The sequence below is a fragment of the Bos javanicus genome, chromosome 22 (genome assembly GCF_032452875.1).
Source record: "Bos javanicus breed banteng chromosome 22, ARS-OSU_banteng_1.0, whole genome shotgun sequence".
Lineage (NCBI taxonomy): Eukaryota > Metazoa > Chordata > Mammalia > Artiodactyla > Bovidae > Bos > Bos javanicus.
In genome coordinates, this window is record NC_083889.1 from 49,819,620 (window position 1) to 49,845,303 (window position 25,684).

At 54.4% G+C, this 25,684-nt stretch overlaps 1 protein-coding gene across 6 annotated transcripts; it reads right to left on the bottom strand.

Annotated features, from left to right (window-relative positions):
- Positions 1–1,702: 1,702 nt before the first annotated feature.
- HEMK1 (HemK methyltransferase family member 1) lies at positions 1,703–24,497 on the bottom strand. Of its 6 annotated transcripts, none has more exons than XM_061397495.1 (12): positions 24,388–24,497; positions 22,276–22,656; positions 21,894–21,985; positions 21,498–21,591; positions 17,182–17,316; positions 16,808–16,872; positions 16,482–16,531; positions 15,482–15,590; positions 14,539–14,634; positions 14,269–14,379; positions 2,696–2,888; positions 1,703–2,258 (listed from the first exon to the last, which is right to left on the bottom strand). In XM_061397495.1, the coding sequence occupies exons 2-12, from the start codon at positions 22,480–22,482 to the stop codon at positions 2,241–2,243; spliced, it is 1,170 nt and encodes a 389-aa protein (XP_061253479.1). In that variant the 5' UTR covers positions 22,483–22,656; positions 24,388–24,497; the 3' UTR covers positions 1,703–2,240. The 6 variants fall into 6 exon arrangements, with proteins under 6 accessions (XP_061253479.1, XP_061253477.1, XP_061253478.1 ...); XM_061397493.1 differs by having other exon boundaries at positions 14,269–14,382; positions 24,388–24,496; XM_061397494.1 differs by lacking the exon at positions 24,388–24,497 and adding an exon at positions 22,782–24,284 and having other exon boundaries at positions 14,269–14,382.
- Positions 24,498–25,684: the final 1,187 nt, after the last annotated feature.

Below are 25,684 nucleotides of genomic sequence, written 5' to 3' on the forward strand. Positions count from 1 at the left end.
ACTCCTGTCTCCCCTTCAGGCCAGTCTGTTCCCCCAGCATCTGTCCCCTTGCTGGGGTTCAGGCCTCAGCTGCAGCATCTGCCACCTGGTGTGGTCCTAGCGCCCGTGCCCAGCAGTGCAGTCCTGAGCACACATCTGGCCCACTGGAGCCTCGGCGTCCTTACTTAAGAAAATGAAGAGGACAAGTTGCAGGGCCCTCAGGAAGCCATGGAGGCTGTGACCCCGTTCTGGGACTGGGCTGGGACCTAATCACACTCTGAGGAGTGGCCATGAATGTTCCTATCACGGGTCCCAGGGGCCTGGGAAGGGGTGCTGGGGGGCATGTCTAGACAGGCACAGAAAGGAAGTAAGGGCCTCCCTCTCTGGCTGGGTGACCTTGGGACAGTCTTTTAACCACTCAGGACCTGTTTGCCTTGAGAAGAATGGAGACCCCTCCCTGGTCAAGGCTGGACAGAGGTGTGGGCAGGGAGCTGCTCTCCCCTTGAGCCCTCCAATCACTCTTGGCTCTCACTGAGCACTGAGCACCTGCTAGCCACCTCCCCCAACATGTCATTGCAGCCTATCAGGCTCCTCTGTTCAGGGGGATTCTTCAGGCAAGAATACTTAGAGTGGGTTGCCATGCCCTCCTCCAGTACAGAATCATGGTGAGGAGTATATATGTTTGGTGATTTTTCTCCTTGGGGCTTCTTGCCTAGTCCCAGCCCACCCCTCGGGTTAACCCTTGACCATGGGCCCAAGGACAGGAGCCCCAGAAATACTATTTATTTTGTGGCCACATCATGCCGCCTGCAGGATCTTAGTTCCCCAACCAGAGATTAAGCCTGCGCCCCCTGTACCGGGAGCACAGAATCTTAACCACTGGACGGCCAGTGAAGTCCCCAAGTTTTTGAAATTTTCATTAGTTATTACATATTTTTTAGAAAGAAACCTTTCCAATTCACCTTCAAACCCTCTGTGAACTCTAAGGCTGGTTCGCAGCCTCCCTGCATTTCACTGGAGCTTGAATGGTGTCATCACGAGTGGGTTGGGTTTGTCTTACTTTGTGCCAGTGCTGACTGTCAAATCCCCAGTGATGGTGATGCCCATGTGTTCATTAGTCCATTGTCTGTGAATGGATTATGTGTGTGTTTGTGACATATTCTACATAATAGGTTGCAGGCAGATTAGAAGATACTAGTGATGGACCAGGCACAATTTCCCATAAGTTATATTAGAATGATTTGGGGGAAAAATGAAGTCCAATGTCTACCTCACAGAGGCAACCACCATGTTCTAGATGGACTAAATATTTAAATGTGAAAAATGACACTCCAAGAATCCTTTAGAGCACCTTCCTAAGAAGTCACAACAGTACTGATTCTGGGAAAGGAAACTTCTTCCTTCATGTGGCTCCCCTGCATTATTCGCAGGACAGATCTGGAGAAATGAGAGCCACATCAGAAAACCCATTAACACTCATTTAGTGTCATCTTCCCAGTCTTGAAGGGTTTTCCCCAGAGGCAGGCTCAGGGTCAAGGATCCAAACACGGGAACTTCCCTGATGGTCCAGTGGCTAAGACTCCACACTCCCAATGTAGGGAGCCAGGGTTCTAGCCCTTGTCAGGGAACTAGATCCCACATGTGCAACGAAAGATCCGGCATGCTGTAACAAAGAGCTGATGCAGCCAAATAAACAAACAGATAATAAATATTAATAAAAAGATCCAAACACAAATAGTTTATTTTGGAGGTGACGTCAAGAAGCACCGATAGGGTATTGGGAGACAGTTCTTCCTGGTTGTCTCCCTTTTCTGTACATTTGTTCACAGAGGCACTGACTGCCCTTGTTCCAAACAATACTTTCAAGGGTGATTATTCCAGTGAATAGCCTTAGAAGATAGAGATAATGTCTCCTTCCAGGGAAAAAGGCAGATTTATTTATTGTCTAGTATAATAAAGATAGTATCTGCCTCTGGGGCAAAGGTTAGGCAGGTTGGCTTACAGTCTGTTATAAAAGATTTGGGTTCCCTGATCTCAGGGTTTTTCTGCTGTCAACATACTGCATGTGCAGGCATCATCTGGCCCTTATAGGGTCAAGCTGCAGGCACTGGGTTCAGGAAAGTGGTCCAAGAAAATGCTGATCCTCTGTCTACTGTTACTGTGGGAAATAAACTAACCTTTGTTTCTCAAGCAGGAGTATCTTCCAAGCTGTATCATCTACCAGCATCCTCGGAATATGGCAGCTTTGGAGCTGGGTAAAATCATAGTCTTCCTGGTTCCTGATGGAGAGGAGAGGGGATGTGAGACAGGGAAGGAAAGGAAGCCAGAGCAGGTGTGTAAATGAGTGTGTTCCCTCTGTGGGCAACTGAAGTCAGTCCCCGGTTGACAGGTGGTGTAGAACACTCCTTGGGGTTGTCCCACCTGAGGGGGTGAGGAAGCTAGGATGTGTACACCAATTCCCACCCTTCGCGGGCTTAGGGCTGCTCCTGTGAGTGAGCTCCCTGGCCATTCCACCCCCTAAGCTGGCCTGTGCTGTAGGGAAAGCCTCAAGCCGAGCACTGCAAGTGCTGAGTGGGGACCTGAGCAGTGGGGGACATGCTCCACGAGAGCAGGGCCTTATCTGAATACCGCCCATGCCCAGGGCCTGGCACGGTGCCCAGCAGACAGTAATCGAACACACACCACACGCAGCAAGGATAAGGACCTGTTTACTTGCCTCTGTCTTCCACTTGGCCATCAACTCTTGATGAGGTGTCTCTGTCCATTTTTCCTTCATACTCCAGCACCAAGGGTAGGTCCGACAATCAATCTTAGGCTCCCAGTCATGGTTGGAGAGGAGTGAGGGGACAGCTGGCATGATGGGGTTCAGAGCCTCATGGGGCAAAGATGGCCAACCCCCTGCCCACCTCCTGAGACCAAATGGAGAGAAAGAGCTTTGGAAAGGAGCAGACAGCTCTGGCCAGAGTCGTTCAACGTAAGAGTGACACCCAACAAAAATCTGAGGGTTCTCCACTCTTTGTTTGACCCCCACCCTCCACCCCATGGAACACAGGCCAAGCCCTCGGTGGAGGGGTAGTCAAGGTGTGGGGGAATAAACAACCCGGAATGGTAAACGTTGAGGGTTGAGGAACCAATCTCACCTCAAGTACAGTGCCCCAGGTCTGGGCTTTGAGCAAAGGGGCAGAGTTGGGGGCAAGTGGTGAGGCCCAGCAGAGTTGCTGTCTCTTCTCCCAGCTCAGTGACTGCAAAGTCTGGAGGGCTGGACTGGCCTGGGTGTGGCTTCCACTGTCTCAGCCTCAAAGGACCCCTCACACCCAGCCTAGGGCTCTATGGGTTAATTTTATATTTAGGAGGTGGGTGAACAGTGGGTGGGAATGAGGGGGACAGAGGCCAAGAGAGGCTAGAGGTAGGGGAAGGTCACAGGGGGTCAAAGAAGGTAGAGGAGCATTTAAGCAGAATTTGGAAGTTTGGATCTTATTTGAGGAATCCGAGAGAGATAGAGACTGATTGAGAAAGAGAGGGAACTGCAGGCAGCTGGGTCACCCAGGCAAAGACGCAGTGTAGGGAAAGTTCCTGGGAATGGCGAGGTGCAGGAGGACCCTGTGGTTGGGCCCCAGGTGGTTTGCTGAATCAACCCAGAGTTTGATGCAGTGTGGTCATCAGGGGGTGCCAAGCCCCAAATGCCAGGCCAGAAAGGTCAAAGAGGTAGACAGGTGCCCAGGTCTGGCTTGTTCCCCTTCTAATCTCCCCCAACTTGCTGTGTGACCTTGGGCAAGTCAGGGACCCTTTCTGGGCTTCAGCTTTCTTTTCCACAAAATGGAGGCACAGTACTCAAACTCCCAGGGACTCTCGTGACTCAGTGACAGTACTTGGGCCTCCAAGACAGGGTGACATCTCTTCCCTAAGAACCTCAGTCACCCCTTCTCCCAGCTTGGAAGGTAGCCTCAGCCCTCAACAACCTGGGGCCTCTCACAGAGGCCACACACACAAGGTCCTGAGCTGGGTACCAGAGCCTGGAGCTCCGCAATGCAATGCAGGGCCTGTGTGGACATCTATGATCATGGGCATGGACACACGTGCCCCAGTCCTACACCTGTGCATTTGCACGTACCTATGGACACCTGCATAGCGTGTGCAGGTCTTTATGATGGGCATGTGTGATGTGGCCTGGCTCCCATGGCTCCCCACTGACCAGAGCAAGCCTAAGGACCCAGTCACTCATGAGGGGCCTGTGAGGAAGAGCCCACGTCCAAATCCACAAGTTCCTCAAGGACAGGGCCCCACCTGAATCACCCTATCTGGCTTACAATTGGTGCTCAATGCTTGTAGGTGGACATCTGGCCTGGGGATCGCAGGGAGACACAGGATACTAAAGACCTCAGTCACCCCTTCTCCAAGCTTGGGAGGCAGCTTTAGCGCTCAGCAACTCAGGGCTCTGCACAGACACTTGCAGGAAAAGAGGACTTGTCCAGATGCTGTGTCCTCACGTGACCGTGAATTCCACCCCACCCGTATGGCCCCGAAGGAGGCAGAGGTGCTGGGTGCTTGGCTATGACTCAGCGGAAGGAAGAGAGGAAGGGGGGGTTGGTGGCGCTGAGGCCCTAGGGTTTTGCTTCTCATTTCTCTCTTTCTGAAGCACAACAAGTTCCCAGAACTGAAGGTTCAGAAACCCCAGGCTCTCAGGGGCACTGGGTTCCCCAGTCCTCCCACCTCTGGAGACACAACACAAAGCCCAGGGAAGCCCCTATTCCCTGTCCCCTGCGTAGAGCCTTCTGCCCTGCTCAGAACCAAGACTGAGTCCCTGGAAGGCCCACAGAAACCAGGAGGAGTTGTGGACTCCTAAGACTTTTCAGAAGTATGTGGCCCAGAGTCACTTGCTGAGACAGATGCTGAGTAAGAGGCGGCACTGGAACCTCCATGACAGGTGGGGGCGGAGCAGTCAGGGTGGGCTTCCTCACCAAGAACCTGAGCAAGGGCATCCTCAGAAGCCTGAATTCCTTCCTTCTCCTTCCCTTCCCTTCCTCCTTTCCTTTCCGTTCTCTCTCCCTCTCTTTCTTTCATTCATATTTTTAAGTACTGGAAAAAACCCAGTTTAAAAAATGACACACACACTCAGATGGGCACAACACCAAATTATGATAACTTAAGACTCCTTCCCCTGTGTCCAGAGTCCTGGGTCTGGGCTGAGCAGGACATAAGGCTTCTTCTGAGGTCCCTGAGAATAAGAGACTGCAAGGGGGCCTTCAGAAACACACTCCCATTTGTACCCACTTGTCTGTGCAAATCACTTGGTGGGGTCACTTGGTCCTGGGCCACCGAAATCAAATACTGCAAGAAACTGAAAGCTGAGGCTGACACAAGACTGCAGCTCCCACCCCATCCCCCCGTTTAAACGTCAGTGCTCATCACTGTTCACCATGATGGACTTAATGCCAAATGTTGAGAACGTGAACTAACAAAATCCATTTGTTTAAGACACTGCTTTTGTCTTTTAAAAAATACATAGTTGGGTTCCATGTAAAAGTTGGTTTGAAACTTCCACAGCTCTAGGGATCTGGGCAGGAGGGCTGGGTGGAATGACAAGAGAGGATTTCTGTGCCAGCAGAAAGTGGGGAGCCCTGAGCAGTTCTTGAGCTGTGCAATGACTCCAAGAAGGGTTTTAGGCACAACCACATCCATGCGTCTCCTCCCAGAACCTCTCAGGTCTGGGGACCTGAAATGCTCCCCTCTGGCCTGGTAGGCTTTACACCAAGTTATGCTGAGAGAGGACTCACTTTCCTCTCCCACCTGTCAGCTGGGAACCAGAGTCTGGGTGACTGTCAGTGTGTCCCCCCCCATCCCTCCCCCCGCCACATCCGGAGTACATCAGTCTCCTTTCAGCAGCAGCACTTTCACTGCCCTCCCCTCCCCCACGGGCTCCTCTGCAGCGGGGTGTGAAAGTTTGGCACCAGGGGCAGCTGGGAGGGGAGGAAGCTCACTCCCCATCTGGTGCTTTCTGTTTGACTCACCACTTTCTTCTTCGCCCTGGAACCCCATGTCGGCCCTGGGGGCACCCCAACTGGGTCCCAGGGCCCTGGGCTGCAGCTGGCCTCTGTGGCCTGCTCACTCCCCTTCCAGCTGGGTCAGAGAACTGGGTTCAAACCCCAGCATGGCCACTTCCTGCTTGTGTCACGTTGCGCAAGTTAAACCTGGGTCTCTTCACCTGTCTAGTGGGCTAAGGAAGGTGCACCTCATGTGCAGAGGATTTATGACAAAGTGTCTGTGGCACTTGGCACCGTTACACATGGAGAGGCCAGTTACTGTTGTTGACAGCACTCAGACCTGGGAGGGTGGTCTTCATGACTCCATTTAAAGGGCTGCTTTTAGACTATATCCCCACAGGGTCATATTTGGATCTCCAGATACCCTGTCCATTCTAGTCCCCAGTCCAAGGTGGCTCCAGGGCCCCCACGTTCCAGTCAGAGCCTTGGGCTCTACTGTGGTACTGGCTACTCCCCAACCTATATCCAGGTCCTCAGCAATGGTTATGAGTTGTTCTATTCCAGAAGGTCAACTACTCTAGCTCCTAGCAGCCTCTAGACCTTGGCTCAGTTGCTCCCCCAACCCCTCTTTCTGGCAGCCAGAGGATATCCCCAGTGCCTACCTGAACCTGTAACTCACCCTGAGACTCTTTACCTTAGGCTGTGGTTCCCAAAGTGCATTCAGAGCTCCTCCAAGGGCATCCACCATCATCACCACCTCGCCACTACACATTCCTGCCCATGTGCCTTCAGGCTCCCAGGCTTTTGCCCAGACTGTCCTCATTCCAGGCCTGCTCTACCCTGTCCTGGGCCCTACCCTCTTCAAGCCTGGTGTGATGACCATGGCATCAGGCCCAGGGTTATTCAGCCTGGAAGGGAATAACAGTTCGACCTGCATGTGAATAGGTTCCTTAGCCTTTCCCAGTTTTAGTTTTCCTCACCTGTAAAATGGGAGGGTTCACGGACTTTTTGCCTTATGGGATGTCTTGAGAATGAATGAGATAATCCCAGAAGCACTTGGTTCAGGGTATACCATTAGGTCTCCATATTTTCCAGGCTCCTCTGAGGGGTGTCATCTCCCACGAGACTAGCACATTGCTGGGCTCGGGAGACTGAGGCCTGAACCTATGCTGCACACACCCCAGGAGAAGGGCCCAAGCCCTCTGAAGGCTTCCCTGGTGGTCCAGTGGTTAAGAATTCACATTGCAACACAAGAGACACAGGTTTAATCCCTGGTCTGGGAAGATCCCACATGCTGCAGGGTAACTGAGCCCATGCACCACAACTACTGAGCCAGCACTCTTGAGTCTGTGCTCCACGACAAGAGAAGCTCAGCAACAAGACTGCGTACGGCAGCTACACCTGCTCACCACAACCAGAGAAAGCCTGTGTGCAGCAATGAAGATCCAGCACAGTCAATAAATAAATAAAAACTTAAAAAAAAAAAAAAAGCCCTCTGGGAACAGCCCTGGTAACCCCTGCTCCTGCCCTATGGATCTACAGGCCTCGGTGGTGGACCTCTGCACTAAGCTTTACAGGGGGCAGCCCAGAACCTAGCTATGCTGACCTCAGTCTGACCATTCACATGGGCACTGGTGGTGACCTCCCCCTCCCTTCCAGTCCGGCAGTGTGACCTGACCTGTGACTACGTGCTGCTGAGCCTTGGTTTCCTCATCATGGATGTGATTAAAAACCCAGTCTGTGGGGTTGTGAGAATTACCACCACCAAGGGTAAAGCAGTTGCTCAGGACTCAATGCCCAGTAGGAGCCTCAGAAATGATGGCAAGAAGATGGAAGAACAGGGGGAAGACCTGGGGGCTGCCCAGATACTTCGCCCAGCTGCAAAGTCCAAAGGAAAGAAGGCCCAGGCAGCTCTAGCTCAGAGTTCCCTCTGCTCACCCACATAGCCTGGCCTCATACTGACTCCCAGGAATGGCAGACAGAACTACTCCTGGAAATCAAGGCGGGTTGGGGGTCTGCAGGGGATGAAGGGCTGGAAGCTGGGAGGCAGAGAACAGCCTTGGGTTTGAGTCCCAGCCCTGGCCTACTGAGCCTCAATGCTCTCATTTGTACACAGGGATCTTTGTGGGTGCCTCAAGCCCCCATAATCTGTTCCTTGGCCTCAGCAGGCTGGGAGTCTGACCCCGCCATTCCCCTAGAATGCAGGCCCCAGGAGAGGGCTACAGACCCAGCATACCAGGGGCAATATGGTGACATTCCCTACTCTGAGAGTCAGTGTCTCCGAGACAGACTTTGGCCCCTGGAAGGAGCCACCACAAGGCCCGCCTTCCATTGGGCAGAGCTGCTCTGAGCCGCTTCCCTATCTCTCCTCAGTCAAGGCCAGGCCCAGGGCCCCAGCAAGGCTGAAGGAGGCTCCCTGGTCTTTCCTACTCTGTGAACTGTTAAATTGGCCTTTCCCCACTGTTTCCCTGGAGGATGACTGAGGGAAGTGTCCTGGAAGGGGAGTGGTCCCAGAATCTGAAGCTCTTCCCTAGCAGTTTTCTCGTTATGAGGCCAAAGATGCTAAAGGTTCTCTGGGTGGTGGTGATGGATAACCAGTCCCCTCAGAGAGGGGTGCAAAGGGGAACACTGCTCTCCTCACAACCACCAGCAGGGCTTCCCATGGGCCCCGGCCTGTGCACACACTCACAGCTGCAGGTGGACTAATGTGTCAAAGGTTCGGGTTAGCCACTTCACTTCAGGGTATCATGAGGCTGAGAACCCTAAGTGTTAAGTGAAAGTCACTCAGTCATGTCCGACTCTTTGCAACGCCATGGACTGTATATTCTCCAGGCCAGAATACTGGAGTGGGTAGCCTTTCCCTTCTCCAGGGGATCTTCTCAACCCAGGGATTGAACCCAGGCCTCCCACATTGAGATCCCTAGGAATGACCCAATTCTATCCCAGCCACACAGCCTGGCTCAGGCTGGTAGCAGGAGCTGGACCCTGCTTAGGGGCTGAAAGGAGTCGGACCTCCACGGCTTCCATGGAGGGATCAGCCTGGAGTCAAGGGCTGTTGTGCTCAATTCACAGACACAGTACTTGCTCACCTTGCACTCTGCTCATTCTCACATACTCCTGGGTGCTGGGCTGGCCATGTGACTTTGTGGCAGTCGGGACCGGGCCTGGATCCAGTCTCTGAGGTCCTCTGGAGACTGGAGACGGGCTATGGAGGCCGCTTTGCTCTCTCCCAATCCCAGTCCCATTCCCCAGCGCGCCTGATCCCAGGCTGGCCTCTCTCAGCCCCACCCTGGGCAGCTTCCAGTCCTCTCACTCCAGCAGAGGGCCAGCTCGAGGGAGCCCAAGCAGCTCAGGTCTCCTGGGTATAAGGGTTCCCTCCCCCTTCCCCAGCCACCTCACTGCTCAGAGGAAGTGTTCAACGCAATCTATCACACACCTCAAATTCGTTCCACGTCTGCCTATTTCCAAATTCTAATTCCAGAGCCACTTGCACTTTTAGGTATTAAAGCAGCAGTGGTAAAGAATTCGTCTGCAACACGGGAGACATAGGAGACAAGGGCTGGATCCCTGGTCCGGAAAATCTCCTGAAGGAGGAAATGGCAACCCACTTACAGTATTCTTGCCTGGAGAATCCCATGGACAGAGGAGCCTGGAGGGCTACAATCCATGGGGTCGCAAAGAATCAGACATGACTGAGCGACTGAGCACTCACTCACTCATTGACTCACCAAAATCTGTTAACAATTTCCTGTTACCGCCACAACAAATGACCATGAGTTTAGTGGTTTTAAACAACACAAATGTATCATATCTTAGGTTCTGGAAGTCAGATATCCAAAATCAGTGTCACTAGCCCCAAATCAAGGTGTTGGCAAGACGGCAGGCATTCTTTCTTGAGATCCTAGGGGAGAATCCATCCCCTCGCTTTCTGCAGCATCTCGAGCTGTCTGCACCCCACGGCTCATGGGCCACTCCCCAGCAACGGCATCACTTTGACCTCTGCTGCCATCATCACATCTCCTTTTCTCTGACACTTGTGATTATACTGAGTCCATCTGAATAGTCCAAGATCATCTTTCCACTTCAAGACCCTTAACTTAATCAAATCTGCAAAGTTCCTTTTGCCATGTAGGGCAATGTATCCCCAGGTTTAGGGGACAAAGCCACGGGCATCTTTGGGGCCATTATCCTGCCTACCACAGGAGGGGGAGGACTGCTTTGCCAGCCCCAATCCCCACCCATGATGGCCTGTCCTAGGACAGAGGAATCCTGGAGGGTGGAGACCAGGCTGCTGTTCTGGCCAACACTGGCTGGGGGCTGCTGGGGCCCAGAGCTCCAGGAAACCTGGTGCCTGCCCCCGCTGCCGACAAGGACAGCCTGTACTCAGCGTGGCTGCTGTGCAGAGATCAGGTGCACTTGAGCCCTCCAACTGGCTATGGCTCAACTCAAACAGCTGCCAGGCCTGGGTGGGAGGCCAGGCCCTCCCTACTGTGACCAGAATACCCGAGAGCTACTGTCGGCTGTGATGTGAGCCACATGGGAAATTCCAGCTACATTTAGGCAAATGCACACACTGTTGGATTACTGGACATCTGTTGGGCTTAGAATACACCAGACCCACATGGGACCCCAGAGAGAAGAGACAGGAAGGCTCCCAAATGCGTGGGCAGAATGTCATTGTTACTTGAAGAAGTGGCCTAGGGGCTGGTGGTGAGAACACAGAGGTCAGGGTGGGTGTTCCGGAGGAGACGGCATTTGTGTTGGAGCTTGAAGGAGAGGATTATCTGGATTGGCAGGGGTGGGCAAGGGCATTTCTGATGAACGTACAGCCGGGGCAAAAGGAAGGAGGGGTGTTTGGGGAACGGAGAGTTACACAGGGAAGCTGGAGTCTAGGGCAGTGGAAAAAAGAATCCAGAGGTGGACAGGGAGGGACATGCTGCCTGCACAGGCTACAGTTCCCAAACTCAGTCAGCAGTGGAACTCTGTTTCAACGGAAGCCTACTCAGAGCACCGATGAGGGTTTGGTAGGGCTCCCCAAGACCTTCCCATAGCCATCCTCCCCCAGCCCTTCAGATCTGGACTCGGCCAGACACAGACACCACTCAGGTCATGGGGAGCCAGCCAAGGGTTTTGGGCAGGGATTGGGAGCAGTTAACGAGCCAGGGTTCAGGTAGGGGTTGGGAGAGCAGAAAAGATACATATCAGTAAAGATGGGCCCCACGGAGAGAGTCATGGGCAGCTGGGAAAAGCAGCCAACTTGAGGCAAAGTCTCGGTTTCCTCCACTGTCAGAGGAGATGGAACTGTTTTCCCAGAATACAACCATCAAGGACTCCTACACCCTCTGCCCATGCTTGTGGCTCCAGCTGAAGGAGACTGGGTGGACAGCAAGCAGATCCCTTAAGACCTCAGGGGCTTGCAGAGCCTGGACTCCCCCATTAGCACCACATCCTCCCGCTACCGTCTCCAGGGCTCCGTGACACAGGCTGAAGGAGGCGGCTCCTCTCTGACTCTGGCCCCAGGAAAAAGGGAGGAGACGGGGCAGGAGAGAGTGGCCTTCCCTGGGCTGGAGCCACTGGCTTCTCTGGCGTGGACCCTAGGGCACTCAGGCCCTGGTGAGGAGGGCGAGGAGAGACTGAGGGGAGATCTGGCTGCCAGGCCACCAGCCTCTTGGTGGCTCCATCTCCAGAGGGCAGAGAGAAGTCAAGAGCCCAAGACTGAAATCCCTGCCCTCCCTCCTTTCCAGACTGCCATGTCTTTTGCCTATTTCATGTTGATGCCAAGCACAAGACACACACATGCAGGTACATGGCCCTCTTTATGTCTACCCTCCCAGGAAGGCAACGAAAGCACTCACAGTGCCCCGTGAAAGGTACAACCCATGGTCTCTTCAAAATCATATCAAGATAAAGCACTTGGTTCCATTTCTTAGACTTGGAAGCTAAGGCTGAGAGAGGGGAAGTCACTTATCCCCTCACACCCTAGTGACAGGCAGTTGCCAGGTTCTGCACCCAGGCTGGTGTGGCTTCAACACTGGACCTCAACGCCCAAGTTTCAATCAAGCCAGTGGCTGAAGGCTTGAGGACCAAGGTTCACTTGACACAAACTTCTTTCCCAGGGTTCTCAGGCCTCATGGGAGGAAACTCTCCCCAAGGGTGCCTCCTGCTTCAGTGACCCCAATTGCTCCTACACTCTCACTCTGCATCATTCTGTCCTCTTGGGAAGCCATGTCCACATGCTTGCCAAGGCCTTTCCTCGGTAACGGGCCTGATGTCAGAAGGGTAGGACCATCAGGGAAGCCGGGGTTGTGGGATAAGGAGGCAACAGACTGCTAGGTCAGGGCAGCTACCCTGAGATGTTGTAAAGACAGCTAGAGCCAAAGGACAGGGGTAGGAGGAGAGGAAGGGCAATACTGGTGAGGTAGGCAGAGGTCTGGGAGCACATGGGGGCTCTGAAAGCCTACCTTACCCTTCCAGGCTCCTTCTGGAGCAGTCTTAAGGGGGAGTCTCTGGCTCCTCCTCAAAGGAAGCCATGGGCACCTTGAGGTCCACCCAGCTTAGGCTGGGTAAGGAGCAGGACAGAATGCTGCTGGGAACTGCAGTGTGGCCTCTGTGAAGGCAAATACCATGACCAGCGAGGGAGTCGCTCAGGCCAGGTGTGACTCCAGCAAACAGACTCCCCGCAAGGCAGGGACCTAACTTCCCATTGCCACTTGGCCTCCTCCCATCACAGGAACTCAGGCAGGCCATGTCTTCTCTTGGGAGTGGGCCCTCCAATACCAGATGCATAATTCACCTGGCTGAGAGCAAAATACGGCTGCCACCTTACGGTGGCCTTGGAACCAGAAGAGCCAGTTTCTCACAGGGAAGGTCCCATTGCAAGACACAGCCCTGGAACCCAGCCTCCTGGCTCCATCAGAGGATGCTGTCTACCAGATCACACTGCCTCTGGCCACCACATCACCAGGTCAGGCCCTTGAAATGACTGGGCTGGGCGGATGGGAGGGGGAGTTCAACAGAATGAGCGAGCCTAGCCTGCCATGTTCCCCGAGACCTCCCCTGATGCAGGCTAACACCAGCACCTGCCAGCCTAGAGATTTCCTGTCACTGCTGACAGAAGGGCTGGGACTTTAGGCCTCTTGGAAACCACACGTCTGCAGACCAGAGCTAGGGTGCAGGTCTCACTCTGGCTCAGCTTCTCACTCTTCCCAGCTACAACCAGGGATGGAGAGGTTTTCAGAAACCCCAAAGCTGAGTTGGAAGGGATGTTTTACCTAGAAACTATGGGAATAAAAAGCAAACATGAGCCCTGTGCACCCCTCACTGGCTCAAGCCTTCAATTAAGTAAATGTGGAAATGTGACCCTAGAACTGCACAGTAAGGCCCCTTGGCCATGCCCCCTCCAGGAAGCAGGCGCCATCCCCAAGCTCAAGCTCAGATGAAGTTCCTGTGCTCTGAGCCCAGGCCCAGTCGGGGGGGTGTGGGGGGACTGTTAAGTGTACCCGAGCCACTGAACAGCTAAGCCAGCCCTCAGAAGGGAGCCACTCAGTGTCAAGCACCCCAGCTTCAAGGCCAGAAGGAGCAACCACGTGCCTGTCTCTACACTGCCGCCCACAAACCCACCAGCTGGGGCCTGCCAGCCAGACCTGCTCAGGCAGAAGGATGCTCTCACCCCCAGCAGAGCCTAGGGGCAAAGCATCAGGGGACCCACACATCCCAATAACAAAACATTAGGCCATCACTTGCTGGTCTCTTGCCACTTTATTGGCCGTATCTTCCAACATCCCCAGAGCAATTCCCCTAAAGACACAGCAACCTGCCTTGGCCACACTGACACGATGGGGCCAGACTGGGAACCTGGGTCTGCTCAGCTCCTGAGCTGCACTGTGGGTCTTTGTGCACCCTTGCCCTTTGCTGCCCCAGGAAGGACACTCCCACCCTTGCTCCTATTCCCCAGTCTCCTAGAAATCATGGAGCATGGAGAATCACAGAGCCATGGGAAATGCCACAAGCATCTGGGGTTCTGGACAGCACCATCTATCTCCCTCCAAGTAGCATTCCTGGTAGAAATGTCAGCAAGGCACTCTGGCAGGTTGGCGCCCTGGCCAGGCATCCACAGGGGAACCACGCTGTGGCCCAGACCTCCTGATATGTAGGAACCGCGGCCTAGAGAGACAGGGACAAGCGGCCAGTTACTACCTGGGCCCTGGGGAATGAGCAGGGAGTGGGAAGCGCGTACCTGCTCCACAGCCAGGGCTGTGAAGGACCAGCATGGCTGGTCCGTGGGGCTGGGGACAGGGCTGAGTCTCACCTCCCACAGAAGTCCCTGCGCACAGCCACAAGACTGAGGGGCAGGTCAGGCTGGCTCTGAAGCCAGCTGCCAACGAGCTCTGGGTGTCGTGGGTCCACTTCCAAGAAGATGCTTCTACGCGAGAGAGAAATGGGTCAGCTCAGTTGGGCAAGGCTGGACCTGCACTTCTGGGTTGCCCGAGCTGGGAGGGATGACGGCCAAAGCAGGCCCAGTACACATTGCGGGGGAGAAGGCTGCAGAGGTCAGACCCAGAAGACACCCCCTCCATACCCAGAGTCCTTCAGGAGCTGAGGAGCCAGGGCCAGGATGTGGGTAATGATGTCCATGCCCTCCTCACCACCATCCAGGGCTACTGGGTCTTCATATCTGAAGAGGAAAACAGTGGAAGGTGAGGGCCTGGGATGAGGTATATAGAAAGTATGGGGAAGCTGAACAGGCTTCCATAGAGAGCTCTGTGGAACTTATATTCTGGGGTCAAAGTCTGAGATCCCAGAGAGAGGTCCCCAAATGGTGGCAGCTCCAATGCCCCCCTCCACCAGCACCCCCCAAATGGAGCAGTGCTGGGCATGCTCAGCAAATCCCACTGACTGACTGTATTCAGGGCATGAGGGTCTTCCCACAATGATGTTCCTATTCTTGGCCTGGGGAAGCCAAGAGCTGGCACTAATCACTCCTAAAAATCAGGGAGTGGGAAGCCAGCCAGCACCCTAACACATGCTACCATGGCCTCCTCCAGAGGCTCCTGGGCGACCCCTGGTTCTCAGCTCATTTGAGAGCAGGATGGCTCAGTGAAAAGCCTGGAGTAGGCTCATAGTCCCAGTTTTCCAGCTAAGCCCCCAAACAATCTTGGACAAGTCACCTTCCGTCTCTAGGCCTCGGTCTTCTGGAAAATGGTGCACCTGTCCGAGCACCTTCCAAGTATCCTATACTGTTGTCTGCGATCTTAGTCATCACCGAGTCCATCCCCTGGCCCAACAAAGCTCCACCAGTCCCCTTTCAGAGGCAGGAAACCAAGGCTCAGAGAGGTTCAGTGGTCTTAAGTGGGAAGGCAGGTGCTGAAGCCAAGTAGGTCTGTGGGTTCCAGAGTGAGGCTCTCTTTCAACACTCCTGCTCCTTTCAGTCCCCCAGCCTCCGCATTCCCTCCCAGAGTGGTCCTCCAAGGCAGACCCACTCCACTAGTCCTCAGGCCTGGCCTCCCTGGTCTACCCCACACCTGAGGATCTCAGGAGCCAGGTTCTCCATGTCCCGGTGGAAGACGTAGGGAGGGTTGCTGACGACCAGGTCCACAGGGCCCCAGGGTAGAAGGTGTGCCCAGCTCTCCACTGTGGTCAAAGGGAACACACGGCAGAGAATGGAAGGTGAAAGGTGGAAGATCCACGCACTGTGACCCTTGGGTAATCCCTCTCCCCAAGTCACATATCTTGGGTTTACCCCAAGTCACGTATCTCGGCACTATCTCTGGACCTGATAAACTAGACTTGCAGATTAGGATCCTAGGACCCCGGCCGGCAGCCTGGGTGGGAGTATATATGCTCTGACATGGCCTGGAGTGTCCCTGACTTCTCTCTTTCCTGTTAAAAATCTCCCCAATAAGCAACACTGTTTAAGTGCCATTTTCAGGCAGCCATCTCTGACTACCTGGCCAAGCAAGAGCCTCTGTTCTCTGCAGCCCCACTCGTCTTGCCACACTCTGCCTCAAAACCAACACAGAGTATATGGAGGGCAAGCCTGGCCTGTGCCAGTTGATTTCTAGTGGCTCTGTTTACTGGCCCCATCCTGTACCAGGTGTCACACTCCATGGAGACAGTACATGAAGCTCAAGGATCCTGTGGGGATGTGACGGAATCTGAAATGGAGCCAGAACTCCCAGGACACGCTGTATGGGCCAGGCAGACACTCAAGTATTTTGGTCCCCAGGATTTCTCTAGAGCTTCTGCTTATCTCTTGACAATAGCAAGCCCTAATTAAACTCATTCACCATGGAGGATACGAAAGGTAAAAAAGATCTTCTGGCTGGTTCCTTCATGGGTCAGGTCAGCCCAGGAGGCAAAGGGGACTCGCCTGTCCTCAGCAAGGGTTGGTCTGAGATTGTGTGTGTGGGTGAGTGAATGAAGGTCGGAGAAACCCTCCCTCCATCTCTGTAGAGTGCCTCATTCAGCCAGCAGCACCTGGACCCAGGATCTCCACCCAGGGAAGAGGACTGGGAAAGGTACCTAAGGTCACATCGAAGGGAACGATCTGAATCCTGTCCTGCAACCGAAGCCTGGAGAGACAGGAAGGGAGAGGTGAGCACGGTGGGTGGGAACAGACTCCTACCCCTGGCTACAAAGTCTTGGGAGATTAAACCCTTCTTGGACCAGCAAGAAACCTGGTTGTCCACTGTCTATTTGTAACCCTGTGGGAAATACATCAGGCCACCTCCACTGCCTCCTCCTTCTTGGGCATGAAGGTCAGTGGGTTTGATACCTAGACAGGGGTTGAAATCAGGCCCTAAAATCTGACTCCCCCACCTTGACCCTCTGCCCTCAAGCCCACCTACCTCTGAGCATTCTCATGGGTCAGGCAGATGGCGGCTTCTCCCTTCTCCACAGCAGTGACTCGGCTCTGCCCCAAGAACAAGGGTACATGGGAGGCAGGATGTTCAGAGAGACCAGGCTTGGGGACTAGGGCCCTCCTCCAACTCTCTACTAGAATAGGAAGGGGATGCTCAATAGCTTTTCCCTCTCTGTGGCCAAAGTCTGGCCAGATGGAAGGGCATGGGACTTAGAGGCTGCGACCATGTGGGCTGGGGCAGGTGTCTTCTTCCTACTTCCCGTTATTTTCCCCTAAGTGCTCTGACAGAGAGAGGCGGGGGGAGGATCAGCAGCAAGGGCAGCGAGTGCCAGTCAGTCTACCCATGCACAGAGGGCTCACCTGGGGAAGCCTGCTCAGCAGGCTGAGGGAGATGGCTCCTGATCCACAGCCCACCTCCAAGATGAGGGGGCCGCCTTCAGCTCCCACCACACGGGGTCCTTGGGTCACTTCCTCCAGCACCCATTCAACCAGCTCCTGCAAGGCAGACAGATCTCAGAGCTGGTGCTGATCTGCCCCTGTGTGAATGGAGGAGGGGGATGACCAAAGCCAGACTGAACTTCATGTCAGCTGGGGGCTATGGGCAGGTCACTGTTTGTCTATGTCTCTGTTTCCCTATGTCTCTGTTTCCCTGTCTGTAAATATGAGCATAGCTAAGGATAACACACCTCACTGAGGACAAATGGAGATTCAACAGAAGCATATTCATGAAGCACTGATCCCATGCATGGTACATGGTAGGTGTTCAGTCAGCCCCAGCTAATCCCTTTAGAGATAGCCTCTTGTTTTGTGCTTATACCAAAGTTAAGAATCATACTTGATGGTCCCTGGCCACCCACTCTGTGCCTGGCCCTGCTTCTAGAATGTTCCCTGTATTAATCTGTTAATTAAACCCTACTGAGGAAAGTGAGGCCCAGGGGTCAAGGTCTCACCAGGAGGCTGGCCTACAGCTCATGGTGGCCAAGGGGCCAATGTGTCCCCAGCTTCCTCACAGCCTCCCCAGAGAGGCCCCAAGGTCAAAGGGACAGGGAATTCCCTCCAGGAGGGGCTGTGGGCGGGGGGGGGGGGTGATACAGCCTTACCTGAGCCCCGTATCTGAAGGGGGCTGTGGCATACACAGGGCATAGGATAAGTGGGCATGGCAGAGTAGGAGGTACCTAACTACACTGTACCTGCCTTGGTGGCGGGGCAACATCTTCAGACACTGTCACTTTAGAAACTACAGTTTCAAGTCTCACTCACCTATCTGCCACCTGCAGATTGTGCATGGGAGCCAATATAGCATGAAGGTGAGGGTGACGGGCCACTGCTGCCCACTGGCCCAAATGTTTCCAAACAGCAGTAGAGTGGGCGCTCAAGGAGCCAGGTGTGGAGCAGGGGAAGGGCAGTACGGTCCCTTCTCAAAGGGACCTGCCCTCTGGAAGAAGGCTGGAGAGGGCCCCCTGGGGGCTGAGGACTCCTGGGGTTCCAGGCAGGGTTGGCTCAGGGAATGAGGAAAGGGGTCAGAACTGGGTATTTCCCTCATATGAAAGACAGCCACTTCCTCTAGGCTCTCTCCCATGACTTTCTTCACCATGGGCCTAGGTCTAGGGTGGGGTGTGCTTCTCCCGCCAGACTGAACGCTCCATGATGCAAAGCCCAGGGGTTATCCCACCAGTGTGTCCCACACAGGCAGAGCTTGGCCCACAAAGAGACCTCTTGGCTACTCCCCAAGGGCTGGGCAAGCTCTCAGTGGCTGCAGGAAGTTACCCTCCAAGTCTCAGACTCCCCTGTCCGTCCAAGTCTCAATGTCAACAGTTATGCCCAACAGAGCAGCAGGCTCCAGATCACTCAGACCCATTTTCCATTTAAGTTCTTCAGTGGTGAGTCCCCAGAAGTATTTCATCCTCCCAGGCACCCCAACCCAGGAGCAAAGCTCACCTGTCACCAGGGTAGCAAGTACAAGGCAGGTAGAACTTGGCCAGTGGGTCCAACTTTTCCGATTCCAAGCCCCTTCTGCACCAAACTGCTACCAAAAGGTGAGACAGCCCATCTCCAGCCAGAAAGGGCTTCCCCTTACTTGTTCCCACCATCCCCGTACCAGGCACCACTGGGGAACTGGAGTGCTGGCAGCAAGCTGGGTCCACAGCACTGGGGCCAGCACAAAGCCAGCAGTCTAGGGCTGTGGCCGGGAGCCTGCGGTCTCAGTGGTGAGACCAAGTACTAAGCAGCCAGTCGGACAGATGAAACTTGTCAGGAGTGTGAACTTCTCTTGGTTTCCGTAGACTTACCCTGGCTGGAGAATGACCCCTTAGTCAACCACACTGGCCAGCCACCTCACAGAGACACCCCGACCTCAGAAACACACACCACATGTGTGAATGGCTACCCTGGGCAAGGCATGAATCTGAGAGACTGGGCCACCAGTGCCCTCCGCCTCTCTCACACTCCAAACCATGGAGGGATCATTTTGGCTGTAGGACCACCTGAGGCACAGTGGGTAGGGGTGGAGATCACTCTTAACAGGTCCAGAAACTTTCTTCCTCATCTAGAAAAGTGCCTCTTCATCTGAGAGTTGGTGGCTCCTTGGAAGAACTGAAAATCGAGCCGGTCGCAGGCGCAGGGCACCTTTTCCAGGTGAACAAGGGAAGAATCCAAGAACACAGAAGGATGGGAGCAGAGGGGAACGTGGGAAGGAGGCAAAGAGCATGCGGCTGTTGGCTCTGCCTGGAGCCACTGCCTCCACAGGACTCCAAAGCCCTGAAGAGGTTGGCCCAAGGTCTCAGCAGGACCTGGGTGCCAGGAACACCCACACTGGCATTACGTTCTTGATGGGGCGCCCCAGGAAGGGGGCATTGCCTCCTGTAAGCTAATCACAGACAGGGCATTGAGCCTCCCACATCCCACCAAGCTGGGCAAGAACAGTTCACGCTTCCAGCCTTGGGTTTCCTACTGTACATACCACCAGGCTGGGGACTGCAGCACCTTCCCACCCCCAGGGAAAACCCAACTGGTCAGGCCACATGCCGCCTACGACTCTGCATTTCAGAATTCTGCAGCCATCATCAGAAACCACCCTTCAATGGATGGAGAGAACACAAGCAGCACGGCCCCTCCCGCGCACTCATTCTCCCCACTCCCCGCCACAGGCCACGTCCTCTCAAGTTCTTGGTAAGGCACCCCCGATGCGGCTTTACACTGGGGCAACCTGGCAAGTTCTGAGAAATGTGTGCACAGTGAGGCAAGGACCTGGCCTCCCCACCGCAGCCTCCCTCCTCTCCCCCGCCTCCCCCACCCTTGACAGCAGAGCTGCTCTCCTGGCCCAGATCCACCCAGGAAAGGCAGGGGGCGGTGGGAGGGGTGGGGGGCGCATACGGGAACCAGAAGTCCACACCCAACACTCAGAACCCTGAAACATGCAGTTGGTGCCAGGTCAGCTCTAAAGGGACTCAAAGGTCATCATGGTAGCTTCCTTCCAATGCCCTGACCTTGGGCAGCTGGGGATGGTAAGTGACCTCCTGGCCAGATGTTGCACGCTTGGAGGAGTGACAGATTGGCCCCCTCAAAGCCTGCAGGTAGCAGGCCCATCCTGCTCTGGCTCTGCACCCATCCCAGCTCATCCAGTCCCAGATGGGGCAGCCCCTGTGAGGGAAGGGGCCCTGACCCAGGAGACAGGATGTCCAAGTGCTGCCTCATGCCCCCTGTCCAGGCAGCCCTGTGACCTCAGCAAGGTCTCAGACTCCCTATTGTCCCTACCCTGACACTGGGCGGTAAGGTGAGGACCTGGCCTCCCAGCCACATGATGTAGAGGGCGGTGGGGTCAGAGGGTTTCTCGGCTCGGGGGGAAGCTAGGAAAGTGAGAAGGGGCTCTGGGTCCCTGGCTGGAGCAGGTGGATGAGGTCTGATCTTCCCCAGAAATGGGTGTGCCTTTTCTCAGAACCTGGTGCCCTCTGACTTGCCTATCAGCCCCCACTGTCCTACCCTGCCACCTGTTCTGCTCTCTCTGGCTCCCAGCTCCGCCACCTACAAGGTCAGGGGAAGCCCAAGACCCTAGAAAGCATTTCTCCCAGGATTAAGGTGCCTCACCTACAGAAAGCATGTTGGGACCACACATTCCTCAGTCCTAGTAAACTGAGAAACACAAGCAGTGATCTGACTAGAAAGTGGATGGAAAAGGTAAAAGGATTCGAACAATTCCCTGGTCTGGAACCCCAACCCTCTCATTATCTGGGTCCAGAGGGGGTGAGCGGTAAGCTCCCCGAGGTCACAAAGCTGCCCCAGGCTTCTAGGTGTTCAGCAGGAGCCCTCTCCACTTCGCCCTGCCTCCTGAGGAAGAGGAGGCCCTTGTTTCCCACGGGTTCGGTTGGCTATGGGCCCATGGGACAGCTCCTAGGGAAATGACGGGAATAGGCTGACTACTTGGAGGGCAGCACTAGTTGGGCCATCATGAGCCACTGACAGCCAAAGGCTGGGACAGTGGCCTGGGAAATGATGACAATCAAGGAGGCCAGCAAGAGACCTCTTTCCTTTTGACCCCACCGATCCAGCCAGCCAGGAAGGGTGCTGTCTCTAAAAGATAGCAATAATGGGGCCCCAGCGCCCCCTGGTGGAAGTCTGGGACAAGACAGGCACCCTGAACTCCTTCATCCCATCCTGTCTAGTCCAGCGGGCACACCTACCTCCGTTTCTGGCCTAGGGATGAAAACTGGGGGTGCCATCTTCAGATTGAGACCCTGAAAGTCCCATTCACCAAGGATGTACTGCACAGGCATCCTGCAGAGGGGGAAGAAGGTGATCATCAGTGCCAGCAAAGGGACTAACAGGGCCATGTCTCGGTGGGGACACCACTGTGGCCAAATGTGTCGGGTACGGTCACACCTCCTGTGCCCTGGAACTCCTAACCAAGCCCATCTTCTTTCTATTTACTACCATGACCCCTCTCTCATCACTCTCATCCCAATACTTTCTGAGTCCTTGGACACTTTCTTCCTCCTTGACCGTGAACTTGGTGGGGCTGGAGGAAGCTGGACCCTGCTCCCCACTCAGAGCCCTCAGGTTTGGTCCATGGCACTCACCTTTGCAATCGGTAGCTACTCAGCTCCTGGATACACTGTAGCTGCCAAGGGGTTAGGGGTTGGGTCCGCAGTGCTGGCCTCAGGCTCTGAAACTGACCCATAGAGAACATGAGTAGCTGGCTCCCCTGACCCAGGTTTCTTTCACTGATGATGCTTGTGGGTCCAACACTGGCCACCCTGGTCATCCCTGAAGCCCTAGTGCCCGGCACACACTGTAATCGTTTCTTGGATGGATGACTTAAGTATTTGCCTAAGACATTCCTTCAGAAAAATCCCATCATTCTCAGCTCAGCACTCTCAGTGGAGTGGAAAAGGCTGGATGTCCCTTCCCCAGGGCCTCCCTCCCCCCACTTCCTGCCCTCCTGACAACACTGCACTTAACTGTTTTGGCTCCAAGGACATGAGCCACGATGTACTCACTGGATTCCCGGGCCTCAGGGATGCCCTTCTCCTCAAAGACCACTGTCCAGTGGCTGACCACTTCGGTGGCACTCAACCCAGCCGGAGGCTGATGGGGTTGCCATGAGCTGAAGGCGCACCCCCAAATGCCTTTCCTCCACCCTAGGCCAGAGAGGAGGGCCCTCAGCATTCTGCCCTGATGCTCCACGTCTCAGGGAAGGGATCCCTTGAGTACTTCCCCGAGGTGCCCAAGTCTTTCTTGTGATGTCAGCTGCTGAGGATGGTGACTGGCCTCAGCTGGAAGGAGATGGAGCGGTCACAGGCTTTGGGTCCTCAGCATGGCTGGTCCTCAGACGCGGCTGCCCTGGAATAGGGAAGAAGAATCAGGACAGCAGCTGAGCCTCGCGGGACTCCCTCTTCTCTGACCTGTTGCCTGTGAGAGGGCATACTTTGCTGTTCCCTCTGACTCCATTTTATACCCTCACCCACCTATTTGAGTTTTCTTGCCTTGGTCAGTGACATTTTCTTCAGGTCTTTGGCTCAAGTGATCTGAATCCATGGTTCAGTCCCTGATAAAAAATGGGCTGGCAGGCTTGGGGCTGGAGAGATCTATTTGACCCAGAGAATGTGACCTTGGAAAAGTCATTATTTCTGAGCTTTAGTTTCCTCCTCCATACAAGAGAGGAAAGAAAGAACACAAACTCCCTGGTGAGCAGTGCCTCAATCAATGAATATCGAGGGCCTGGGAGGCATCTCAGCACACAGAGGGAGTCAATGTTACAGGCTCTTAACTAGTGTTACTAGGGGAGAAGACTGCTTTTGCTTCGGAGTTTTGCTTTCAACATTTAGCATGTACTGTCATTGATTTGTGGGCTTCCCAGGACTGAGTGACTTCACTTTCACTTTTCACTTTCATGCACTGGAGAAGGAAATGGCAACCCACTCCAGTGTTCTTGCCTGGAGAATCCCAGGGATGGGGGAGCTTGGTGGGCTGCCGTCTATGGGGTCGCACAGAGTGGGACACGACTGAAGCGACTTAGCAGCAGCAGCAGCAGCAGCAGCAGCAGGTGGAGCTAGTGGTAAAGAACCTGCCTGCCAATGTTGGAGATGTAAGAGGCACAGGTTGGATCCCTGGGTTGGGAAGACCCCCTGGAGGAGCACATGGCAACCCACTCCAGTATTCTTGCCTGGAGAATCCCATGAACAGAGGATCCTGGCAGATAACAGTCCACAGGGTCACAAAGAGTTGGACACAAAGCGACTTAGCACACATACACATCATTGATTTGTATGCTGAAAATGATCCCTCCACCCAATTTAACCCATGGTCCTAAACACCAGCATAAAATGCCAACTAAAAATCTGACAATTTGTTGGACTTCCCTGGTGGTCCAGTGGTTGGGAATCCGCCAGCCAGTGCAGGGGACACAGGTTCAATCCCTGGTCAGGGAAGATCTCTCATGCCATGGGCCAGCTAAGCCAATGAACCCCAACTACTGAAAACCGCACGCCCTGGAGCCTGTGCTCTGCAACAAAAGAAGCCACCACGATGAGAAGCTCCCCGCCACCACTGAATCAAGAGAAAGCCTGAGTACAGCAAGGAAGACCCAAGACCCAGCGCAAACAAAAATAAAGACACAAATAACTTTTAGATGACAATTTTTGTTAACTTTATGTGAAAATTATCACAAACACATTTAGCTAAAGATTTCAAATCAGTGGCTTCCTTTCCTCTTACAAAGACCTGGTTTCAAACTAGCCTTTATTAAACAACTGTTAGGTGCCGCTCTTCAGACAAGCAGGGAGGAAAAGAAGACTGCGGGACGGGAAGCAACCTGCCCAAAGCTACCCAGCTAGTAACCGTTCCAGGCAAGACACAAATCCTTCGGACTCCTGAGGCAGCTCTGACTACCAGAGTGCTGCCCAAGGAGTAGGGGAAGCCTAAAGCCAGGCGCAGCTTCTTCCCTCTCAGTTCTCACGGAAAGACTGCCTCTAACCAAGCCTGTTTCTCCATCTCTACAACAGGGACACAGCCTTTCTGAGGAAGGCTACCAGAACTCTGAAGAACTCGAGGTCTCGAGGGTGTTGCTCATACCTTTCTAACAGGCTACTCCACTCTCCCGCCATCCTGAAGAAACTGCCGTGGGTTCGGCTCCCGGATGTGCATAACCCGGATGTGAGCGCCCCCCAAGAGGCTCTGCTTCCGGGGTTGGTTCACGTGAGAAAGGGCTCGGGCGGATTCCGTCGACCAGCTCCAGGGTTCCTAGAGCCGCTGGGCTGCACCTCGGACGCCCCTGCGGGCCAGTGGCGGCGGGGTGGGTGTGAACGCCTTACACACTATTTCCGCAGGCCCACGGTGGGAAAGGGTGGCGTTGTGTTAGGGTTGCTCCCCAGTCTTCCTGAAGGTGACAGCAGGAATACGGCTCTAGCCTGCGGTGACTGGTACCGAGTCCGGAGATGTGTAGGCCGCCCGAACGGAGGCGTGTCATCAGTTGGCCAGGAGTTCAAGCGATCTGGCGCTCTGTGCAGGGGCGTGGCCTAACATAGACCATGTGTGGGTAGAGCGGCACGTGGGCGTAGCCCAGTGTTGGGGGCGAGCACTAATTTGAGGAGTGGCACCCAGTGTTCAGGACCTGTACAGGACCAGTGTCCAGGACCAGGTGGCGACTGGACCCCAGGGCCGCTCTTGACCCTCTAACCCCTGTTTTAGGGTTTGGAGCAGGCAGCTCTAAATTGGAAGTATTAGTAGACCAGGGTTTGAATGCTGACTCGTCGGGGGGCTTTGTCCAGGTCCTCTCTGTGTGCCTCAGTCGCTCCTATAAAATTCATGGCAGGGTCTCTCAAGTGTGGGCTGCCAATGCCACTCCCCCCTGCCCTCGAGTCTATTGTCAACTAGATCACTGTTGACTACTGTTAAACATGCAGTTTCCGAGGCTCCGTCCCATACCCAGGGATCTGTATTTGTAACAAGCTATTAACAAGCGATCCCCAAAAGTTCCTCTGAAAACCTGAGAATTAGAAGGTATCTGGAAGCTCCTCACTCTAGAGGTAATCGCGCTCTGGATGGAGGGGTATATATAGGTTTTCCTGGGTCCAGGTGCCCAATAATGCCTCTCCAATAATAATACCGTTCCATCTCCCTATTTCTCTGAAAGATGCCTCATTTCTAGCCAGAGGTGAGTACCATTTACCAACAGCCCTCACACCAGAGCCCATCTGAGCAGGAAGCTGAGAGCCAGGGAGGAGAAGCATCTTGCTCTAGTTCACCAAGCTAATGGAGCGTCCAGCCAGAGTTCAACGCTGGCTCAAGGACTCCTAGTTTAGTGCTCTCCCCAAACCTGTGCCCACCTGCATTTGGGGAGCGCGAGTCTGTCCGGGTGGAGATGAAGCCC